The 19,944-nt window shown below is 44.6% G+C and overlaps 1 protein-coding gene across 1 annotated transcript in view; it reads right to left on the reverse strand.

The window, feature by feature from the left end:
• Positions 1-19,944, reverse strand: part of hmcn2 (hemicentin 2) — a 49,241-nt gene that overhangs the window by 9,743 nt on the left and 19,554 nt on the right. Inside the window, exons 23-64 of the mRNA XM_056420062.1 lie at positions 19,674-19,801; positions 19,256-19,507; positions 18,507-18,590; positions 16,340-16,531; positions 16,099-16,229; positions 15,792-15,936; positions 15,535-15,661; positions 15,283-15,440; positions 14,633-14,911; positions 14,403-14,545; positions 13,679-13,829; positions 13,262-13,477; positions 13,045-13,158; positions 12,390-12,577; positions 12,198-12,294; positions 11,905-12,063; positions 11,671-11,784; positions 11,277-11,473; positions 10,908-10,989; positions 10,696-10,827; positions 10,468-10,611; positions 10,212-10,371; positions 7,607-7,731; positions 7,336-7,519; positions 7,132-7,229; positions 6,762-7,040; positions 6,477-6,667; positions 5,883-5,964; positions 5,041-5,177; positions 4,810-4,951; positions 4,571-4,715; positions 4,328-4,455; positions 3,969-4,125; positions 3,449-3,570; positions 3,195-3,359; positions 2,977-3,084; positions 2,733-2,867; positions 1,849-1,983; positions 1,435-1,704; positions 1,158-1,348; positions 853-1,066; positions 540-674 (exon numbers count right to left, since the gene is read on the reverse strand). Coding sequence (XP_056276037.1) covers positions 540-674; positions 853-1,066; positions 1,158-1,348; positions 1,435-1,704; positions 1,849-1,983; positions 2,733-2,867; positions 2,977-3,084; positions 3,195-3,359; positions 3,449-3,570; positions 3,969-4,125; positions 4,328-4,455; positions 4,571-4,715; positions 4,810-4,951; positions 5,041-5,177; positions 5,883-5,964; positions 6,477-6,667; positions 6,762-7,040; positions 7,132-7,229; positions 7,336-7,519; positions 7,607-7,731; positions 10,212-10,371; positions 10,468-10,611; positions 10,696-10,827; positions 10,908-10,989; positions 11,277-11,473; positions 11,671-11,784; positions 11,905-12,063; positions 12,198-12,294; positions 12,390-12,577; positions 13,045-13,158; positions 13,262-13,477; positions 13,679-13,829; positions 14,403-14,545; positions 14,633-14,911; positions 15,283-15,440; positions 15,535-15,661; positions 15,792-15,936; positions 16,099-16,229; positions 16,340-16,531; positions 18,507-18,590; positions 19,256-19,507; positions 19,674-19,801 — 6,536 coding nt within the window. The remainder of the gene's footprint in view (positions 1-539; positions 675-852; positions 1,067-1,157; positions 1,349-1,434; positions 1,705-1,848; positions 1,984-2,732; positions 2,868-2,976; positions 3,085-3,194; positions 3,360-3,448; positions 3,571-3,968; positions 4,126-4,327; positions 4,456-4,570; positions 4,716-4,809; positions 4,952-5,040; positions 5,178-5,882; positions 5,965-6,476; positions 6,668-6,761; positions 7,041-7,131; positions 7,230-7,335; positions 7,520-7,606; positions 7,732-10,211; positions 10,372-10,467; positions 10,612-10,695; positions 10,828-10,907; positions 10,990-11,276; positions 11,474-11,670; positions 11,785-11,904; positions 12,064-12,197; positions 12,295-12,389; positions 12,578-13,044; positions 13,159-13,261; positions 13,478-13,678; positions 13,830-14,402; positions 14,546-14,632; positions 14,912-15,282; positions 15,441-15,534; positions 15,662-15,791; positions 15,937-16,098; positions 16,230-16,339; positions 16,532-18,506; positions 18,591-19,255; positions 19,508-19,673; positions 19,802-19,944) is intronic.

Below are 19,944 nucleotides of genomic sequence, written 5' to 3' on the forward strand. Positions count from 1 at the left end.
AAAATAAAAATCACTAGATAAGTTTTTCAGATTTCACTAGAAATAAATGTAAAAATAACTTCAGACCAGTGACTATTCAGGGCTGCAGAAACATGGCGGTGCAAGATAGCCAACATGGAATGAGACGCTCGCTACGAAGATATAAATGCCTTTTTCTCAGCTAAAGAAAACTGAGTTTATACCCTGAATAAAACATAGTCATTGTATTATATGTGTTTGTGTGTGTGTATATATATACATACATTTCATTTTATATACATATATATACTTCATTTTGTATTTTATATTTTACTTGTATACATCTATATCTTTCATCCCTGTTTTTTATATTTTATTTTTTACATTTTATTCTCGTGTGTTTAGTTTATTGGTGCTGCTACTGTGACGACAAATTTCCCCTTGGGGATTAATAAAGTATATATCTATCTATCTATCTTATGAATATGATACTCTGTTGCTGCCAATTAATTCCCCCTAAATGTTACACACTGTTCCTTTAAACCGACAGCCTCGAATAATCCATTAAAAAAAAAGCTCACCTCTGATCCGGACAAATGAGAGCGCTCGGATGGAGCCCACGCTGTTTTCCGCTATGCACACGTAGGTCCCGGCGTCAGTCAGGGTCACATTGTCAACGATCACGGAGCTCCTGCCGGCCTCATCGACAGTGGCACCTGGAATATTAATATGTGTATTCAGTCAGTTCAGTTTCACCTCACTCTGCATGAGATGAAACACGATTGAATGCTATTTCACAGAAGATGCCAACTGGGAGGGATTTTTTTTCTCCCACAATGGCACTGTGATATTTTGGTAATATGTAAGTGGTCACAGTGCAAAGAAAGAGAATACCTGTGTAAGGACTGCTGTTGACAGTCCAGGAGATGACAGGAGACGGTGTTCCCTGAGCGTGGCAGGACAAGGCCAGACTCAGCCCTTTGTTCAGGGTTACGTCACCTGGCAGCTCTTTGAAAGCCGGCCTCATGTTGACGGACAGGCGGATGTCTTGTCTCGCGGAGCCTGCTGCATTGCTGGCTACACATGTGAACATGCCGGCGTCCCCTGACTGAGAGAAGAAAGAAATCAGAACTGATTTCTACGCCCAGAACTAGAAGGAGACGGTGGTTTGCGATGCAGGGAGGAGTTCTCGGGCTAACCTCCGCCCTCTCGATGATGAGCTCTCCGGATCGCAAGACGGTGAATTTGCCAGGACGCTTGGGCACGATCACACCGTCCTTCTCCCAAGTCACTCGGGGCTCCGGTGAACCCTGAGCCGCACAGGGCAGCAGCGCCTGGAATCCCTGAATGACTGTCAGCTCTGTCTGCGCGGGAGGAATCATGGGCGGGACTGAAATGCAACGACAGAATGTTCAATAAATACAACTTAAGCCAACTATATTCGATCTTTATAGGATATGAAATGGCACTCTTAACCTTGAATGACCAGCCTCATGTCATGGCTGGCTCTGCCGGCGAGGTTTTTGGCAGTACATGTGTACAGGCCTGCGTCACTGCGCTGGGTAGAAGTAATAGCCAAGGTTCCGTTGGCAAAGATTTGGATATGAGTGCCGTCGACCACGGGCCTCCTCTGCTTGTGCCAGGCCACTTCAGGTTGGGGCTGCCCGTCCGCCACACACTCCAGACTGACTGGCTGGCCGAGCACTGCCGTGTACTGGACACGAGGCACACTCAGCACCGGTGGCACTGGGAAAACATCAGATTTATATTAATTTAATTATCGATGTTCAAAATACTTTAATTATAAATAAAAAAGTTTGAGTGCTAAAAATAACCCAGAGCGTTATACCCATTGTGTCCCAATCTGTGAGATTGAAAGTCCACAACTACCTTGAAGGACGAGTGTGGTCCTGCCAACAGCGACGCCAGCTTCACTCTTTGCCACGCACTGGTAAGTCCCGGCGTCACCAAGTGTGACACGAGAAAACTTCAGAGCTCCATTTGAGAGCACAGCGAGCCTGTGACCTGGAGTCAAGCAACAGTCACGTCACATGAGCATGAATTAAGATTACAAATGTTTTCACAGACAACAGTCACAAACCACATTAAAACCCCGAAATGTTAATCTTAAAAAAATGTATTCCATTTTTTTTTGCAATAATGGTGGTTTCATGTGTATTTTTCTATGAATGTTACAGAATGTACGTAATGTACACTACCGTTCAAAAGTTTGGGGTCATCCAGACAATTTTGTGTCTTCCATGAAAACTCACTTTTATTTATCAAATGAATTGAAAATTGAATAGAACATATAGTCAAGACATTGACAAGGTTAGAAATAATGATTAATATTTGAAGTATTAATTTTGTTCTTCAAACTTCAAGCTCAAAGGAAGGCCAGTTGTATAGTTTATATCACCAGCATAACTGTTTTCAGCTGTGCTAACATAATTGCACGGGTTTTCTAATCAGATATTAGTCTTCTAAGGCGATTAGCAAACACAATGTACCATTAGAACACTGGAGTGATAGTTGATGGAAATGGGCCTCTATACACCTCTGGAGATATTTCATTAGAAACCAGACGTTTCCACCTAGAATAGTCATTTACCACATTAACAATGTATAGTGTGTATTTTTGATTAATGTTATCTTTATTGAAAAAACAGTGCTTTTCTTTGAAAAATAAAGACATTTCTAAGTGACCCCAAACTTTTGAACGGTAGTGTATGTTTCCAAAAGAAGTGTTGTGTTTGAGTTTTACGTGTCATTACCTGTAGATATGGGCACTCCCTCTCTTTGCCAGGTTATGGAAGGTCTGGGGAAGCCTTGCACCTCACAAGGCAGAACGGTCCCATGATGCAACACTGCTTGTACTTCCTCTTTCATTGGCCTGATCTCTGGGGGTTCTGAATCCATGGAAGAACAAATCCCTTGTTGTGTACATATATTTACATGTTTTGTCTCATGTATGTGTTCAAACACATCGTCTTGACACAGTAACATGCAGCTATCTACCTTGCACGGAGAGAGTCATGTGTTTGTGAGCCACTCCAGCCGGGTTGCGGGCTGAGCATGTGTACCTGCCAGCATGGCTTGGCACGGCAGCGGTTATCTCCAACACGCCTGCATTGCAATGAATAAGACACGTCGTTTAATGAGCACAATATAGGCCGTTTGTTCCAGTTTACCGTGATGCATAATGATGTGAAACGCTTCTCGTTATGTTGTCTTACCAGTGGGAAGGACACGATAACTTCCTCCTCTGGCGCCCAGTCTGGCACCACCCTTTGTCCAGGTCACCGTGGGCTGAGGGCGTCCTTGTACGTGACAAGGCAACACCACAGGGGACATTTTCACAGCCGTGAGAGTTGTGACATCGTCTTCAATAGATGGTGGGACTAAAAGAGAAAATAGCAAATTCAGCAACTCATTTCTCTGAAGTGACACACAATCTTCTTATTGTACAACGATGTAGCAACATTTATACCTTGCAGGATGACCTCAATGACCCTGCGCTCCTCCCCAACATCATTGACAGCTGTGCACTCAAAGTAACCTTCGTCCTCATCGGACGGTGTCAAAAGAACCAGGGACCCAGAGGACAGGAGCCTGGACAGAACAGCACAATGTGGTCAGCTTTTAAGTTGTCATGGCTGCGGTATTCATAATGTGTGCTTATTTTGCATTTAACCCTCCTGTTACCTTTAGGGTCAATTTGACCCCATTCAATGTTTAACGTCGGTGTTCTTTGGGGTCAATTTGACCCCAGGCTGTTTTTCACTGTGTCAAACATATAAGAAATATCAACTTTTTTATATATTTAAAGGGCTATTTAGGTAGTCAACAAACAAACATAAAGTACCTCACACTTAAACTTGGGAAATAATATTAATTCTAATAATTTTTCTGGAGGTTTTAATTGCTGGGGTCAAATTGACCCCAAGGGTACAATATGTTATTAAATGTTAAGGTAGCAGAGGGTATTCCAGCCAGAGCATTGTGTTTACCTGTATGCAGCAGGCTGCTGGCTGACATCGAGTGGAGTGCCGTTCCTCTTCCAGGTGACTTCAGGCGGAGGTATACCCGTCGTCTCACAGCTCAGCACAGCTCTCATCCCTGTGGTGACTGTCACATTGAATGGGCCCGGACTGATGGAAGGACCCACTGATAGGATACAGAACAGAACCAGAATGTTGGCCATAGTCTTGTATTTCAGTGGTTTTTAACACTAAAAGATATCCTCAAATAGTTGCACTATAATCCTAACCAGATCCAACACAGGGGACCCATGTGGTATGGTCAAATTAGGGAAAATGCACCTCCAGAGTAGTCGAGTAACTTTTGAGTTTTTCTTTGCTATATTTACCAAACACCCGTAGGTCCACTCCGCGGTGATCTGAGCCCGCCTGGTTGGACACGGTGCAGTAGTAACGACCAGCATCACTCAACTGAACCGCATGCACACGCAGGGAGCCCTCTGACAACCTTGTGTACCTGAAACAAGTACACAATTAATAAAATGTATATCATTGCATATGTTTTTCATTTTTACACCAAGGACAGACTGCACTGTAGTTTGGTTCAAAGAAAAGAAAAAGTTAGGACCCACTTATTGTTATCTTGAGTTACGGGGAAGCCATCTTTCCTCCACATGATCGTAGTTGAAGTGTCATCGTCAACTTCACACAGTAAAACCGCATCCTGACCAACGTGTGCCGTCGCCGATGAGCTGCTCTCCTTTATAACTGGTGGTACTAGAGGAATTGGAAGTGACGTATCCATGCAGCGGCTTTTAGCATGTCAAAGTATTTAAAACATGGATTCAAAAGTAGATCATTATTGACTTACAGAGAATCTCCACTGTGAAAAACAGACTGGTGCTTCCAGCGATGTTGGTGACCACACAGCTGTAGTGGCCGCTGTCCTCAAGCCTGACCTCCTGTATCTCCAGGTACTGACCCCCAGCCAGTCGCTGGATTCGACTACCAAGCTGATGTAACAAGAGGCGGGTTGAGAAATGTGTGAGTTAGAGGAAATAACTTCTGGGTTCAATAAATGTTTTGGATTTTGACTCCGTACCTGCAGCTTGGCCTCGTCTTTGTACCACTCGATATCGGGAGTGGGGTCACTGTCCGCCAGGCACTCCAAGGTCAGATGTCCATTAACTGGCACTGTGAATGTCCTCACATCGCCAGAGCCGTGGAGGGTCGGTGGGACTGAAGCACAACCACTGGTTAGAAAGCGGTGGACCTCACTGAGGCAACGTAGAAAACGTTTCACACCAAGATTGAATAATGTGACGAACAATTCCTCCTCTAAGAGCTGCTTTTTAAAGACATGGGGAACAGATAAAGTCAGACGGCCAAACCTGGAGTTTGCACACAAAAATACATCCTCAGCTTTCCACACAGAGCACGATTTATAAAGTCAGGAATGTGTTTCACCAAATATGATATGAAGTCACCTCAGCAGGGTAGGTCATAACAATACAAAGAAAAAGGTTTACATCATGAATTTAGGAATTTTACTTGGAGCATTAATCTCTGCAGCTTAAAATGTCTCAACAGAATTGCGGTTTTGTCATATTTCTCGAGGCACCATTTATTCTTGCAAGAACAAATGGTGAAATGGGATAAGGATGCTGCATAATGTATCATAAATCAAAGCTGTCTGTGTCATCAATCAACACACATGAAAATTCCTTTTTACCGTGTATATAACTCATAATTCGTGCACGACCGAAGCTGGAAAATATTAAGACCAAGTCTGTTTTTACTTTTGTGCAAACACTGATTATTACTTCAGAATGTACACAGAGCTTTATCCATCAAGTCCCAGGTGCAAGTAAGACAAGTTAAGAGAGGGGGGGGGGGGGGTATGAGATGTTTCTTCCAACAACACAAAAGAACCGCTTGTGTCACCTTGGACTCGGACCCACTGGTTTCTTCCATCCTCTCCAGCGAGGCTGCTGGCCAAGCAAGTGTACAGTCCCGCATCCTCAACCTTTAAAGAGACAACATTAATCAGCTTGAATGTTTTTTGCATAACACTGTTATATTTGCGTTGATTGATCCCGTTAAAACTTCAGTCTTTTAGTTGTTTTGAATCAGATGTTAGGTACACAGATTAATGCTCATGCATTTGTGCAACTTTTGTAAATCTACGATGTACACCACACATATAGACGACTTATTAAGAAGAATACATTGAATTACAAGTAAACGTAATAATTTAGCTCGTTTTCAATGCCTTTTGTCTTAGTCTGAAAATACAAAATGAAAAGACAAAATGTTAATGCTGCAGAAAGCACATGAAGGGATTTCATTTTTAAGACGCACTTCCTAAAAACCTCACCAAATTGCATTTTCCTGACAATACAGTTGCAGAAAGTTACATTATTATTATTATTATTATTATTATGATAGTGGATGTGCTCACGGCTACTGTCCTTATAAATTGATTACTGCAGCTTAAAACGTTGCAATATCATCAGATATTGTCGCTTAATAATTTACCTGAATGTTGCTTATCCTGACAAATTGTCCATCCTGCTGAACAATGTCACTTCCTTCCAAGGGGCGACCATCTTTGAGCCAGCTGAGGGTGGGAGGCGGGGCTCCCACAGCGGAGCACTCCAGCTCTAGTGGACTATTCACTGCGATGGTCAGCTCTTCTGGTGAACCGGAGCTGGATATCTTTGGAGGCTCTGGATTAGAAAGCACAGCGTGTTGGCTCAGCTGTTCAAGGAGCTTACACTCTTTCACACTTGACATTGGATATACATTTTGTGTTGGGATTACCGAGCACAGTGAGGTTAAAGCTCTTTGTGCTGCTCCCAGCCTGGTTACTGGCCACACAGCTGTAGAGGCCCGCGTCTGAAGGCGTGACGTCGGGCAGCTGCAGCCGGGTCTCCTGTCCATCCAGCAGCAAGTTGCGGTGAAGAGAAAGCGGCTGACCGTCCTTCATCCAATTCAGAGTCGGAGGGGGGACGCCGCGCGCTTCGCAGGTTAACGTCACCAAGGACCCCTGGATGACTGAAACTGGCTCCACTGGTTCAACATGATCCACACCAGGGGGCACTGTGCACCACACACACACAACATCTGTATGAAACCCTCAAATCACAATCAGTTTATGGGTAAGTCAGCCGGTGGTCTGTTATGACTGTACCTTGGACCTGGACATCATAACTGAGCTCAGCAAGACCAGCTCGACTGCGTGCCACGCATGTGTACAGCCCGGAGTCAGACAGCTGCACGGGGGAAATCCTTTTTTCGTGAAGTAAAGGGAACACTCAGCATTACCTCATCTATAGACACGTTATCTCTAAGCCACTCATCTCGTTTGTGTTTGGCTTAGTTTCTCGACACTGACCTCAGCACAGAGTCAGCGGATAGGAGGCGCGTGCGAGGAGAGAGAAGCAGAGGGCGTCCGTTCTTCAGCCAGCTGATCTGAGGGGGAGGGCTTCCTGTCGTCTGACACTCCAGAGTCACGACACTGTCCTGTGTGACCTGCAGCTCTCTGGGGTCAGCGGCCTCACCGGAGATGGAGGGTGGGACTGCGACAAAGTCAAATCAAATGAAAACAAATCTTCAGAAACCTAACCACTCACACAGATGCACATCTGGAACATGTTCAAACTGACCGAGTACGAAGAGGGAGTAGATTTTGCTCTCCTGTCCGGCTGGGCTGAGAGCCAAACAGGTGTATGTCCCAGAATCCTCGGGAGTCAGCCTCAGCAATGTTAGAGTGCTGCCATCAGGGGTCCCACTGCCACGTTACAAATACATATGTTTTCACATTAAGGACATGCTACTCCATTTCCCCCCCTCCATGCACACACACACACACACACACACACACACACATTTACTTTCTCTGGCTGATTCTGTTGCAGTAACCACAGGAGCTGCGGAACAGCTGTAAAACAGCTGCTCTTACTGTTCCTCATGATGGAATTAGCCAAGAGATTATAAACAACTCCATTTGTCCATCCACACATCCCTTGGCCATGGATATTGTCGTTGACCATGATTACCTTCGCATTGAAAATGCGGAAGGTGATGTTTTGATCGCCGTGTATTTATTACCTTCGCATTGAAAATGCCGGAAGGTTATGTTTTGATCGCCGTGTATTTATTTATGTATTTATTTATTACCTTCGCATTGAAAATGCCGGAAGGTTATGTTTTGATCGCCGTGTATTTATTTATTTATTTATTTATTTATTTATTTGTATGCGTGTTATTCGCAAATCTCAAAAAGTATTGAACCGAATCGCATGAAATTTGGTGGGATGATTGGTTATTATCCGGGGACCAGTTGATTAGATTTTGGGATCGATCGGGTCAAAGGTCAAAGGTCAAAGGTCATGAACAGGTCAAAATCTTTCGCAGAACTCAAAAGTATTTAACGAATCGCATGAAATTTGGTGGGATGATTGTTTATTATCCGGGACCAGTTGATTAGATTTTGGGATCGATCGGGTCAAAGGTCAAAGGTCATGAACAGGTCAAAATCTTTCGCAGAACTCAAAAAGTATTGAACCGAATCGCATGAAATTTGGTGGGATGATTGTTTATTATCCGGGACAAGTTGATTCGATTTTGGGATCGATCGGGTCAAAGGTCAAAGGTCATGAACAGGTCAAAATCTTCAGAACTCAAAAGTATTGAACCGAATCGCATGAAATTTGGTGGGATGATTGTTTATTATCCGGGGACCAGTTGACTAGATTTTGGGATCGATCGGGTCAAAGGTCAAGAACAGGTCAAAATGTTCTTGAATCGCATGAAATTTGGTGGGATGATTGGTTATTATCCGGGGACCATTTGATTAGATTTTGGGATCAATCGGGTCAAAGGTCAAGGTCAAGGTCATGGAAAGGTCAAACTCTTTTTTTACCATAGCACGATACATTTTGTCCAATTGGCATGCAACTAATGCCAAAATGTTCATAATTCAATGCCCAATCTTGTGATATGCGGTATGCCTCTGCAGTGCCCATTCTAGTTTATTTATTTATTTGTATGCGTGTTATTCGCAAATCTCAAAAAGTATTGAACCGAATCGCATGAAATTTGGTGGGATGATTGTTTATTATCCGGGGACCAGTTGATTAGATTTTGGGATCGATCGGGTCAAAGGTCAAAGGTCATGAACAGGTCAAAATCTTTCGCAGAACTCAAAAAGTATTTAACCGAATCGCATGAAATTTGGTGGGATGATTGTTTATTATCCGGGGACCAGTTGATTCGATTTTGGGATCGATTGGGTCAAAGGTCAAAGGTCATGAACAGGTCAAAATCTTTCGCAGAACTCAAAAAGTATTGAACCGAATCGCATGAAATTTGGTGGGATGATTGTTTATTATCCGGGGACCAGTTGACTAGATTTTGGGATTGATTGGGTCAAAGGTCAAGAACAGGTCAAAATGTTCTTGAATCGCATGAAATTTGGTGGGATGATTGGTTATTATCCAGGGACCATTTGATTAGATTTTGGGATCAATCGGGTCAAAGGTCAAGGTCAAGGTCATGGAAAGGTCAAACTCTTTTTTTACCATAGCACGATAACTTTTTGTCCAATTGGCATGCAACTAATGCCAAAATGTTTATAATTCAATGCCCAATCTTGTGATATGCGAAGGTATGCGCTCTACCGAGTGCCCATTCTAGTTTATTTATTTATTTATTTGTATGCGTGTTATTCGCAAAACTCAAAAAGTATTGAACCGAATCGCATGCAATTTGGTGGGATGATTGGTTATTATCCGGGGACCAGTTGATTCGATTTTGGGATCGATCGGGTCAAAGTTCAAGGTCAAAGATCATGAACAGGTCAAAATCTTATTGAATCGCATGAAATTTGGTGGGATGATTGGTTATTATCCGGGGACCATTTGATTAGATTTTGGGATCAATCGGGTCAAAGGTCAAGGTCATGGAAAGGTCAACATCTTTTTTTTACTATAGCACGATACATTTTTGTCCAATTGGCATGCAACTAATGCCAAAATGTTCATAATTCAATGCCCAATCTTGTGATATGCGAAGCTATGCGCTCTACCGAGTGCCCATTCTAGTTCATAAGTTTTTTGACGTTGATCTATTATTGTGCTGCTTGAGAAACTTAATTCAGTCGCTTTGAACGAGTCCAATGTGCTCCATGAAAGGTATTATGATCATGTTCATACCGTCCTGTGTGTGTTCAAAGCTCTGGCTGTAAAGGGGGGAATGTATATGACGTACGTGATGTGACGGGCGTCTGATCCCTCTAAAGTCACTCCGTCTTTCAGCCAGCTAAGACGTGGTGTGGGGAGTCCAGTTGCTCTGCACTCCAGGGTCAGCTCATCGCCCATGGGTGCACTCACATCCGATGGGTGCTCAGAGTCCAAGATGGTCGGCGATACTAAGTAGGACAAAGATTACAGATAAATGCCACCCAAAAAAAACCACTCTCTGAGCAGAATGTGTCATTTTGCTGAATGCCTAACTCTCTCTTTACCCTGCACTGTGAGTGTGTAGTCTTTCTGTGTGTGTCCCTCTCTGTTTTCGGCCACGCAGGTGTACGTTCCAGCATGAGACAGAGTGAGGGGCCCCAGCTCCAGCCTGTTCCCTCGGACGGACCACTGCCACGGCAGACTGCTCTCTGGACAGCAAACACATTCACTTACACTGGCTGTCACGCATAACACATGCTATTACAATCCCCTTTTCATTGCCTCCCTCCTACCAATAGGGGTTCCTTCCTTGAACCAGGTGATGCTGGGCACAGGGACCCCTGAGGCCTCGCACAGCAAGGCCACATGGGAGCCAAGGGTGTAGTTTAGGGACTCCTGCAGAGGCCCGTCCAGGAAAGGTCGAACTGTGGACATATTTGAAGACTATAAACACTCCCTTTTGAACAAAGATCTTTTAAGTGTCAAGTAGAAGAGGAATTCTCACCATGAACGGTCAGTCTGAACGTCCTGTCCACCTGTCCAGCCACATTGGATACTTTGCATGTGTAGGTGCCACCATCTGCCATCTAGGAGGCAACACAAAGAAGGTCAGTGTGGTGATGGAGGGTGCATTTTGAGTGCAAGCTTTCGGCAAAGACGGGGCGTTATCGCGTCACATATGCAGTCGAGTCTCCAATTGTACTGGTCTTTTCAAATCAGATAAATCGGAATGAAAGTGTAAAAGTAAAATGCGTAAGGCTTGTATTTGTAATATGTTGGAAATCCGTATGAGTCCTTCCAAAGGCCACGTTGAGTCCTTAAAATACTTTGTTTGCAGCCTCTAGCATGTGATGTAAACGCATTTCTTCCCGACCTGAACTCCTTTGATCTCCAGCTGGTGAGGATCCATCGTCAGCCCTTCCCCTGCAGCCAGTTGCAGCCCATTCTTGTACCATGTGACCTCAGGCTCAGGAACACCATGTGCTTCACATCGCAGGGTGACCGAGGAGCCAACTTGTGGGGTGACCAAGTCTGACTCGACATCCTGACGGGGCTTCAGGGTGGGCAGAACTGATGGTTTGCACATAAAGACAGGGCCATGATCTCAGTTTGATTCATTCAGAATCGCTATGATTCACTCACGAGTTCTCCTCGGCCACAGCTGGCTAGCGATAAACAGATTTCTTTTAGCCAAGACAATGTTTTGAGATTTGATCATCTGTATATGTAGCTGAATTGTGCAGACGGGTCACCATGTGTATGCTCACCGTAAACACTGAGGAGAATGCTCCTCTGGTCCTGGCCTGCTGAATTGGTGGCTGTGCATACATATTGCCCGGCATCTTCCAGTCTTGCCCGGGGCAACTGAAGCATCTGGCCACCTAGAAAATATATATATATATAGAAATAAATATATATATATATTATGTTATGAAATAATCTATCTGGACTATAATTAGATTCAAACGAAGGAAATGCTCCTGACATGGCCGTTATCTGACCTGGCATAATGTGGATGCCGGTGTTGTGGAGGACCTGCCCATCTCTGGTCCAGGTGATCTCTGGAGGAGGGTACGCTTGGACTTCACACAGCATTGACACCATGTGCCCCTCAATCCCACTAACGTCCTCTTCCTTAAGGCCAATTATTCTCGGAGGCACTGAAAGAGATACAATAGTGTTTTGTACACTTAAAGGACATGACTCCGGGAAAAAAATCCGATAACATACATTATGAATAACCGAAAACATGGTGGAAGTATACAGAGGAAGTGGTAACGCCCACTTTTCTTACCTTGCACTGTCAGACTGAAGAGCTTCTCAACTGTTCCGACTTTGTTCTCAGCTACACACACATAGCCGGCCATGTCTGAAACCTTGACACTTAGGAGCTGAAAGACGGGATTGAAGTGTTATTCCTCAAGAGAACATGTGCCGGTTGGATCTGTTTGCATGCTGGTATTTGTCTAAAAGTCAATTGATCCACCTGGAGCCGAGTCCCATCCTCACTGATGTGGTGCTGTGAGTCTGTGTGCACCGGCTGCCTGTCTCTCCGCCAGGAGAGGACTGGAGTCGGGTGTCCAGTCACATCGCAGTGAAGCACCACGGAGCTGTTGACCACTGCTCCCACTTCCTCCATGAACTCCTCCGATGCCCCCATGATCACAGGAGGGACTGAGGAGGTAAACACAACAGACATCCGCATCAAAAAACTATTTTGAATCATTTCCAAATGAACACATTTTATTAACTTCGCATTGAAAATGCGGAAGGTTATGTTTTGATCGCCGTGTATTTATTTATTTATTTATTTGTATGCGTGTTATTCGCATAAGTAAAAAAGTATTAAACCGAATCACATGAAATTTGGTGGGATGATTGGTCATTATCCGAGGACCATTTGATTATATTTTGGGATCGATCGAGTCAAAGGTCATGGTCAAGGTCATGAAAAGGTCAACATCTTCTTTTTACCATAGCGTGGTCAATTTATATCCAATTGGCATGCAACTAATGCCAAAATGTTCATAATTCAATGCCCAATCTTGTGATATGCGAAGGTATGCACTCTACCGAGTGCCCGTTCTAGTTCCATATGTTTTACTCACAACTACATTATTTACACAGGCTTGCTTGCTTACTTAAGACTTCCAGTTCAAAGTGCATGCGATCCTCTCCGGCCTCATTAACAGCCTGACATGTAAACTTTCCACCATCTTCTTTCTGCACTCGGGCGATTTGTAGCACCTGTCCGCCTGAAAGGACAAATGTATAACAGCAGATTTATCTTTGAATATGAAGATAACAACCACACTACTGTTTTCAACTAAGATCACACAGGGAGGAGTTCCCTCTGACCTGGAAGCAGTACCACTCCATCGGCAGAGGTGAGTTTTTGTCCATCCTTGTACCAGCTGAGCTTGGGAGGGGGGATGGCATTACTCTCACAGGACAGGCTGATTGGATGGCCCAGGGTCACCTCCCGCTTCTCCACCATGTCCTCATCCTCGTCATCCTCGTGTCCAAGACCCCAGGCTGCTTCTCTGTTCGTCACCCGGTAAAAGATCGGCGGAACTAGCAGGACAAGATCATCTTTTGGTCAGTTCACTTTCTATTGAATGAAGATTCGATTTATTCCGAAACGTTTCGATTATACGGTTAAAAGAAAACAACACTTTACCAGATATATACTTGGCCAATAGTATGTGAAAACAGTTGAACACCTAATCATGATCCTGATTTGGTTATATCATATGCAGATTTTACCCAACGCACCCTGAATGGTGACATGGAAGTCTCTCTTGTCCTCTCCAGCAGAGTTGGTGACCACGCAGGTGTAGTGGCCCTCATGAGACAGCATGGCGTTCTCCACGTGGAGGATGAAGCCGCTCTCCTGAATGCCAGCATGGAAGTTTCCAGTCAGCAACTAAAGACAAAGAAAATACATCAAAATATCTAGTTTTGTAGTCAGTCTATACCAGATGTGGGTTTGAAAGGCGAGATTCTGCGATATTTGTCAAAGGATCAAATATCTGGCGTTTAAAACATGATTTCCCACCTGTATTGTGTTTTACAAATAATACAAACAATAAAACAATATGTAAGCCCAGAGAATAGAAAATACAGCGAATCATTGTGCTTTTATCTGCTGCTCTCTATTGGAGGCCCTGCAGAAGATGCAAACATATACTGGCCAGTAGATACATTAATTTGCACACACAAATACATGTAGGTCAAGAAAAACACACAGCAGTTTAAACGGCAGTATTTTATATCATGATATCCTTTTTCATCTTTGTTGTAATGAACTGGCTCACTCATGGCACAAGACCTGGAGGGTGGAGGGGGCTTGTGCTAGAGGAGGTACATTTAGTTGAGGCAGTTGCAATTCTTAGCGGTTGCCAGTAGAGGCTGATAGAGATTACAACGTTTCTCTCACCTCAGAAGTACATGTTTGTGGTTTTAAGAGACATGGAGCTAATACGGATGAAACACCAACCTGTCCGTCTTTGAACCAATTAACCGTGGGCTCTGGAAAGCCTTTGGTCAGGCAGGACAAAGTTAAACTCCCATTGATCCGAACTTTCTCTGCCTTTCCACCAAACTTTAAGGATGTAGAGTCGCCTTCTATCTGTGGTGGGACTGTTGAGAGGGGGGGGGGGGATACAGGTGTTTCATGAAAAGTTCCTCAGCCACTTCAATGTGTAAGTGGGCGTAGATGTCTCTTACCCAGAACACTCAGAGAATAATGTTTGACGGCGGTGCCGGCTGGATTCGTGGCCCTGCAGGTGTAGAGGCCAGCGCTGTCTCCCCGTGCTGAGCCCAGTCGCAGCGCCTGACCGCCACGTGTGTATGTCGACTGGGGACTGGACACGATGGCCTGGTTGTCCTTCAACCAGGTGATGCTGGGTGTGGGTGAGCCCTGGACATCACAGGGGAGGACTGTGGGGAAACCCAGCACCACAGACACCTCCGAGGTCTCACCGGGGCCCTTGATGGTGGGGGCAGCTGAGGGGAAAGACAGACAACACATTAATGTTTAGAAGGCGGTATGTTTAACTGGCCCATAGTACAGGATGGATAGATCCTCGGGAATTGGCATGATTCCTTTTGCGTGAGACATTGTCAAATCACATAATTGTAGAGGCGAGGTCCACACGTGAATTAAATATCATGATTCGTATTTTTCTTTCCTAAAACAACACTGGTCCCACAAAAACCTTGGAAAATAAATCAACTCAATATCCTAATGACTTTTAGAGGACTTTTTTGTCTTACTCGTTAGAATTATTTCTGCAGAGAAAGAACATAAATCAGAGTACAAGCTGAATTCAGGCCAGTGTGGTTGTAAGTGTATCCGTCTGAAATGTAGTAGATACCTTGCACTGTGAGTCTGAACTGGCGCATCTGAGTTCCTGCGTTGTTACTGGCCAGGCACTGGTAAAGCCCCTGGTCCCTCATTCTCACTGACGTCACCTTTAACACCTGGCCGTCTTCCAGAAACTCCACATGGGGGTCTCCGTGGCGAGATAGAACCCTGAAGAGAGGAAGGAGTGGTGGATCAAATGAATACTTTATGTGTGCGTGGTTCTCTGAGAGTCACGTAATAAACTGTTGAGAGTGATGCTTACTCTCCGTCGCGGCTCCATTCCACTCTGGGTGCTGGTCGACCGCTTACTTGACACTGAAACTCCACCTCCTGGCCCAGTACCACAGTTAAGTCCTGCAGCCTGGATGCTCCTGAAATCACTGGCGGAGCTGGACGAGGATACACATACAGAACTCTGTACTTGATATAGTAGGTATCCTTACATCTGTCTTTTCCCTGTTTATTCTTGTATATGCTAAATACCAGTGTCAGCCAGTGACAGAATGTTTATGAGCTCACCTTGCACCACAATGTGATATTCTCTCCGGGCCTCTCCAGCTGAGTTTTGAGCGGTGCAGGCAAATCTGCCAGCATGTTCTTGTTGAACCCGGTAGATTCTCAGCAGCCTGTTCCCGTTCTGCAGATACACCCCAGGACTGTCCACCTGGACGTACAGCAATCTGTTTAATGCGTCCGTTGTGTCTATTTGTAATTACAGCAATGGCCACTTGGTGGCATTGTCCAGCTAGATATTGTCACGCTATATTAACACGCAACCCAAGTTTTACATTCACTGAAAATGGCCATTCAGGGTGAAAGAACTCACTGGATGCCCATCTTTAGTCCAGGTGATAGTGGGGGAGGGGATCCCAAAGGCGTCGCAGCCCAGAGTGAGAGGCTGCTTCAGGGTGACAGTGAGGTTCAGTAGCTGCCCATCATCTTGGATCTCTGGGGGAACTACAGAAGGACAAAAGGAAAAGAGGAGGATTTGTGTTGACACTATGTCTGAGTTCAGTTAAAAGGTCGTTTGTAAGGAGGAAGCAAAATAAGGGTAACATAATTCTCACCATTCACTTTCAGCCTCGTCTTTCTCTCCACAAAGCCGGCCTCATTGGTGGCCACACACTTGAAGTCCCCGCTGTGGCTGGCAGACACTGTTCTAATTACGAGAGCTCCATCCCTCGCCACAGAAAGCCCTGATTGTTCAGGCTGTATCTCCAGGCCATTCTTGAACCAGCGCAGCTTGGGACGAGGTGACCCTGCAGGTGCGAAGACAAGAAAAGGATTGTGAGTGAGTATAAACTGAGCTTTATTGATCACGTCTGACAGAAAGAAAAGTTACTTCCATCTCTCTGTTTCTCGACAGGGGAACTTAATGAGCAAGCAGCCCAGACCAGAAAAAAGACAGCTCTACATGTATCTTCCTGACAGCAGGGGAGACGTTGCCAAAATGGGTCCTTGTAGCCTGAGAGTTTAAGATTTCAAGGTCACATCGAAAAGTAAGGCACCGTATGCTGGAGAGATGTAAGATGCACGGTTTAAAACACTAGCATCACGATTTATTGCCAGACAAGCAGTTCAAAGGCACTGGTGCATACATTTAGGAGCCTGAAACAGGTGTGTCCTGTGGATTGCTAGGTGGGAAAGAGGTGGACATGGTCAAGAGGAGAAGATTGGTATGGGGGAAAGGTGGAGAATTTCATACCCAAAGCAACAGGACAAACCAACAAGTGGCAAAGAAAGATCAGTGCAGTGGCGCGATCCAAATGTCATGGCTCTGTCTATTTACAGAGGTGTTACATATACAAACACCACATACAAGGAAGCGAAATCAAACACTCCAATCCAAAATAATATGAACCAAAAGAGACGCAGCACAAGCAAAAGGTGATGTTATCGTCCGTTGCCTCTCTGAACACATGTTTACAGTTAAGGACCTCAATGAAAAATTCATTATCTCATTGCTGGAAGGAAATGCCTACAGATATTCTGCTTTAGATGTTGACCGATCTCATTAGAGGACTTTGAGTTGACTTGCCGGGACTGACAAAGATTATCTCTTCCATGTGTTCCTCAGATAATTACCTCTATCAAATGCCATGCGCTTGTTGGTGAATTAATAATATCCTTCTGGCAGAGACTGTGCTTTACCTCCCTCAGACAGATAGATCTCAAGAGAACAATAAGGGGATCCGAGTTTCCTGCTTGTGGCCTCTCTCGGATATCAAGAGCCTCAAGCATTTCCGTGTGAGCCCTGTGTGGCTGGGTACAGCCTCATGCCTGCCTGCCTGTCGCTATGTCTTGGATGGAAGGAGGGCTAGTGAAGCCTCATCTTCCCTATCCTGTGCTTCAAGGTGCGCCTCAGACATCTCTGTCCTTCATCTGAAAGCAGCAGCCTGTAATTAGGATTCCTCCCAGCAGGCCCCGTTGCAGAAGAAAGCAGATGTCGCTCACTGAGGCAACATGCGGACGGATGTCCCAGCTGTTGCTCCACATTGGACACGGCCCTCGCCTCCTCTCACCGTGCTGGTAACCATGACACAGCTACACACACACACACACACACACACAACAATACCTGTTTGCAGGGGCTGTCTGAGCGTTAAGTATCCATCAGTGCATCGGCAGACACTCACAGACAAAAAAAAAAGGGAGCATTCCGCACCCCTCCAGGGTGCTACCTTGTTTCAGACAGACATAGATATTTTAAAAGATAGAGACAGCTGGGGGACCTCTGGGGGCTGCGATAAAAAGAGGATTTGCCTTTTGAGATGGCAAATATCTTTTTGTCTGGTTTGATAAATAAGTCTCAATAAGAGTCAAAGTGAAACGATCCTTTGACGGTGCACACATGTACATGTCAGTCCTACATTAAAAGTGGAAATGTCATAAAAACTAACACAAAAAAAAAACAGATTTTAGGCTTTGAAAACTTAATTCACAAAATGTAAATTGTGTACCTTCTTTTACATTACATGTCATTTAGCTGACACTTTTATCCAGAGAGACTTACAATCATGTTACATTGATACACCGTAGTACGGGGAGCAACTCAGGGTTAAGTGTCTTGCTCAAGGACACATGGACTAGGGCGGGGATTGAACCGCCAACCCCCTGATTGGATTGAAAGACAGACCTGCTAACAACTGACCCACAGTCGACCCTTAACTCCAGACCTTTAATTGCCCTTTTCTTTTCGGTCTGAGGCTAACTCAACTGTGAATCATTTCGTACCTTGAGCGGGGCAAGGGATGACGACCATGCTGTTCGCTACTTTCTCCATTACGGCATCTCCGGGTTCTGGGAAGGAGGGGGCCTCTGTGAAGACAGAAACATATGTTAAGTCCCGGTTCAGATGCAGGGGCAGTTGATAGAATGACCCTTCAATCTAAAGTGCAATGAGTTTTGAACAGATTGTTCATGGAGATTTCAGGTCAGGGAAATGAGTGAGTCAGAAGCCTTCAGAGCATCAGAGGGACTGTTGTGGATGTTAAATTTGAGACATTTTAACCCTCTGGCTAATCATGTGACAAAGAGAATGAATTAAACTATTATAACAATATACGATGATGCAGCTTTCAAGGCTCGGAAGGGAATGGAACAAAATATATAACTTGAACGTATACTAGCTCTGCCCTGGTTTAGTATACGTACATATGTAATTGGCATTTCAGGGTTTTGATATCTTGAAAGCATCAACTGCAGACTGATGACCGTTGTGTTTTGGTAGAACCAAATGCATATGCATCTATCATATGCTTAGAAGTGGATGTTGAAGGACTGATTGAAAGAATAATGTTGTTGATGTATAAAGTAAATAGTAATGGACCAAGAACAGATCTCTGAATGTCTTCCTGTACCTACACAATAGTTTAAATAGTTTTTGTACATGATTCACAAAATGCTGTTTGTGCTGCAGAGTTGTACTAATTATTCTCAAAATGAACAAAAAGGGTTTTTAGAGCTGAACTGCAGATATTCACCAAGAACTTCCAGCTTGATCTCCAAGGTCTCCTGTCCAGCGCTGTTCCTGGCCACACACTGGTAAATGCCCTGGTCAGCCAGGCTGACCTGCTGGATCCTGAGGGGTGTAGTGTTCTTGACCCCAACAGGAAGTCCATTGTGAAACCAACTGACCTCCGGGCTTGGCTGTCCTTGGACCACACATGGCAGAGTGACTCTTTGGCCAATCAGGGCTTTCAGGAGGGAAGGTGCTTTCTGAATTCTGGGCTTAGCTGAGGACAAAAACACACATCCTAAATCAATGTCTCATCACATCTCCCAAACACATGTTTTTTGTTAAAAGGTGACGTGTTCTCATGCTATCCATCAACTTGACAGCATTTTGAAAACAAACGTTTTAAAGTGTCTCAGAACTTTCGAATGAAACCGCACAGTTACCTTGAATGAGTAAATTGTAGCTTAGAGACACGTTGCCTGCTGGGTTTTCCGCAGTGCAGGTGTAGAGTTTACTGTCAATCAGGCGCACATCAGTGATCCTCAGGGAGCCGGAAGGCAGGACAGTGAATCTGGGGAGAGTGAGGGGTCAAGGGCAAAGGGATAGAGAAAACACAACTCTTTATGAGTCACCGAAGATCTACAGCCACTGTGTTTATGTGAGAAAGTGTTCCTGGTTAAAAGTGATATTTTCCTCTCGTGTCCCATTTACATT

This window comes from Pseudoliparis swirei, chromosome 7 (assembly GCF_029220125.1).
Source record: "Pseudoliparis swirei isolate HS2019 ecotype Mariana Trench chromosome 7, NWPU_hadal_v1, whole genome shotgun sequence".
Taxonomy (NCBI): domain Eukaryota; kingdom Metazoa; phylum Chordata; class Actinopteri; order Perciformes; family Liparidae; genus Pseudoliparis; species Pseudoliparis swirei.